At 35.5% G+C, this 3541-nt stretch overlaps 1 protein-coding gene and 1 pseudogene across 1 annotated transcript; both read right to left on the bottom strand.

The window, feature by feature from the left end:
• Positions 1 to 690: 690 nt before the first annotated feature.
• Positions 691 to 1443, bottom strand: LOC147482294 (uncharacterized; annotated as a pseudogene).
• Positions 1444 to 1462: 19 nt separating this feature from the next.
• On the bottom strand, positions 1463 to 2793 carry LOC147482293 (uncharacterized). The gene is made up of 2 exons (XM_086581447.1): positions 2500 to 2793; positions 1463 to 2417 (listed from the first exon to the last, which is right to left on the bottom strand). Exons 1-2 carry the CDS (start codon positions 2683 to 2685, stop codon positions 1839 to 1841), a joined length of 765 nt encoding a protein of 254 aa, XP_086437573.1. The 5' UTR covers positions 2686 to 2793; the 3' UTR covers positions 1463 to 1838.
• Between the last annotated feature and the right edge of the window lie 748 nt (positions 2794 to 3541).

Here is a 3541-nt window from a genome sequence, read left to right as displayed (position 1 = left end):
CAAAAACTTAAATCTCTACTTAATCATGTGAAATCGTGGATCCAATCCAGTGCACACAACCTGCGTTCTGCAGTCAGAAACTTCTGACAGCCTAAGTTCTCGAGTCCATAACTCCCTCCACATGCCTCAGAACAGGATGAGGCCAATTGTATTAGAAAGAAGACACGCAAAACTTACATTTTCATGTTTTATCAAAAACTTAAATCTCAACTTAATCATGTGAAATCGTGGATCCAATCCAGTGCACACAACCTGAGTTCTGCAGTCAGAAAATTCTGACAGCCTAAGTTCTCGATTCATAACTATCTCCTCACAAATCCAAAAGGACTTTGGTTTGCTGCATTGGATAGAGGCCTCAATAAAGTTTCATTCAGAGTTGGATTTGGTAAAAAAGACTAAGTATTCAATTTTAGACGGAATTTCAAATATGACCGCAGAACTGGAAATTTTCTATTTTTTACACAATTTATCCTTAATACCAAATCATCAAGCTCGCACTAGATTTGAATTCAATACCAAACATCTAAATTAATATGATCATAAACATGTTCAAATAGTATAAAAGCCTAGGTTAATGAAGCTACACACTGATTTAACATAATAATAAGTATTATGTTACCTTCAGGTACTTGTAATTTGTCTTCCCTTGTTAGTGCTGAATTTAAAATACGGAATCAGAGTTTAACCTTCCTAGCCAGCAAGAACATATTGAAACTGCAAGTCAAACGAACATGCCACCAAAACATTTTGCGTAACATTTCCTTTCCTATTTATAAAAGGAGCTCTCTCATTTGAACCAATCAATGCGGGGATATGTGTTCCATCTATTGCTCCAACACAATCCTAATAAAAATATATTTCAAGCCAAGTAATTAAGGTACGTATGTTATGAAATTTAAGTAAATAAGAAAAAAGATAATCACATGTAGTCAATACCTTAAAATATGGATAAAATCTATAACCACCTTCAAGAATTTCAGGAGGAGTACTAGTTCCAGCTAGTTGTAGAAAATCTTCGGATAGTGCTACTATTGCATTCAAGACATTGTTGAAGTGGCGACTAATAAATTCTCCAGAATGCTGAAAATGTTCTTGAAGGATTCGGTTACGTTCGTCATGACCAACTGTATACATAGACATTGCTAGTTGTTCCTCGACATGTACCCCATCGGAGTGAGTAAGTAGACCTTTTGTTTGTAAAATATCATACAGTCGCAAGAACACATGTTTTTCCATACGAAAGTTTTCTTGTCACCGCGCATCATGTCCAGTGAGCACTTCTTCCACCCACTCGGCGCCACTAAGGGTTGAAGTGCGACAAGGAATTTTAGTAACATAATATTGATAATATGTAGCCGTTAGCATGGTAGTAACACACGCTGCTGTTATTATCATACCTTCTTTATCGGAGTCGTCAGACATGATATAGCCCTGTCCACACATTTAATAACAATGTTAAAAAGAAAATTATAGGAATAAGTCACCAATAAAAATTATAGGAATAAGTCCCTAATAAAAATTATAGCAAAAAAACGGAGTCTGCCAAGAAACAAAGGATACATTCTCATTAAATACATAGAACAAATACATGTTCAATCAAGTTTTGTATTCCCATGAGCCAACATAATTAACAAAAAGAATACACATCCAGCATGTGCCCTTACAAAATATATACTACTAGACTTGTAAAGTCTACGACACCTAGACGCATAATGATCCCCAATAGGCCAACATACAAAATATACATTTTTCCACATCAAGTATATTGGGGATCAACCAAAAGTAAGTCCTAAACTTGCTGATCACTTTTCTTCAAGCTGATAAAGCAACCATTCCTTTCACCTTTCCATACGCAGCCCCATGAATACCCTTGCTTTCTTTTCATCCTCTAGAAAATCTAAAGCACGCATGAAAGTACGGTTATCAAGATCAGGAATGGCTTCTAATTCAACAATCAACTTTGCTTCAGATGATGGTTCAGAATTAGGTGTTGCAATTTCTTTCTTCCTGTTTGCTATTTCAGTAAATGATGTTGCCATGCCCTGAATGGCCTCTACCATACCCTCTCCAGTGCTTTTAGGTCGCTGCTTTTTAGCATTGTGAGGGCTTGGCGTCATCTTTGGTCGTCTCTTTTTGAGTTGGGAACAACCTTCAAACTCACTGTCCAAATTTATCGGTTCTAGAGTACCTTTACCTAAATAATCAGAACCAACAAGTGGACTTTGGGATCCCTCTCCATTCAGATTTTCTCCAATCATATTCCCCGCATCTTTCGGAATGTGTTTTCCATGGTTCTTAACTTTCTCGCTAGGTGCACGACTATGTTTCCCACTAGCCCCACCATCACCAAATATTATGCACAAGTCCTCATATCCTGTAATAGACTTAGTTCTCCAAATTCCGAAATCTGGGTGTGCCTACATATGTGGACATAATTTTCTAGTGAATCATGGTTCTTTTGGAAGACAATAAGTTCTTAAAGTAAAGTAAGAAAATCACCTTGACATAATCATCCCAAACCTGGTCATCATCGGCATAAACTATTTCTCTATCATTGTCCCAACCAAATCCACTTTGATCAATTAAAGTTTTTATAGCACTATGGTTCTTCTTTAATGCTCTATAGTGATTCTTTAAAATTTCCATATTATAATTCGGACCAAATTTAGCTTTGAACTGCTCCATTATACACTTCTAAGCATGTCTACTAAATTGGCCATCAAGGTATTGTCCATCATGCACTTGTGCCACCATAAGCTTCATAAATATTTTATCCATTGGAGGCGTCCACACTGTCCTCCTATTACTTTGGCCTTTAACATTTTGTGTCTCTTTCTCCATTTTTTCTAAGTTCGAACGATAATAATTCAGTGCGTGGTTGAGTGGTGCAAAGAGTATAACTCAAGTTAGTTGAAAGACAATATGATACAGATAGTTCAAAGACAATATCATACAGATACAATATTATAGCTAAAAGCAGACATCAAGTTTGCTATACAAAACAAATTGATGCAACGGGGGGCCATCATTACCCCAAAACAAAAATGTATGAGCTAACTTGTCACAATAATCTTGTTTACAAAAGAATGAAACAAAAGGTTAGATAGATTTCATTTTACCAACATTCCTAAATTTTGAAATTTTTCAAAAATATTAGTGATACGCATATTCCCCCATTTGTAAGATCTAATCGAACTTGGTTAGATTTTTTCATCAAGATTGAAAAAAAATCATCGAAAGAGTCGTTGGATCTTGCAATTGGGGGTATCACTAATATTTTGAAAAAATGGGGGCGTAAGTCTAACTAACCCTGAAACAAAATGCTACAAGAAAAATGTACGAGCTAACTAGTGTTGCCAAAAAGCTCAAACTTTTAACAAATTGTCCAAACTTTTAACAAAAGAATAGAATGTACAACAACTGCAGAAAAGTTATGGATTTCAAAGGGTAAATTTGTGTTTTCAATTTACCAACATTCCTAAATTTTGAAACCCTTTTCAATAATAACTACGCGCATAATTATATCATACAAACATGTATA

This window comes from Coptis chinensis, chromosome 8, assembly GCF_015680905.1.
Source record: "Coptis chinensis isolate HL-2020 chromosome 8, ASM1568090v1, whole genome shotgun sequence".
NCBI lineage: Eukaryota > Viridiplantae > Streptophyta > Magnoliopsida > Ranunculales > Ranunculaceae > Coptis > Coptis chinensis.
The sequence above is the reverse complement of the archived record's forward strand: the minus strand, read 5'-3'. Positions and strand labels throughout refer to the sequence as shown.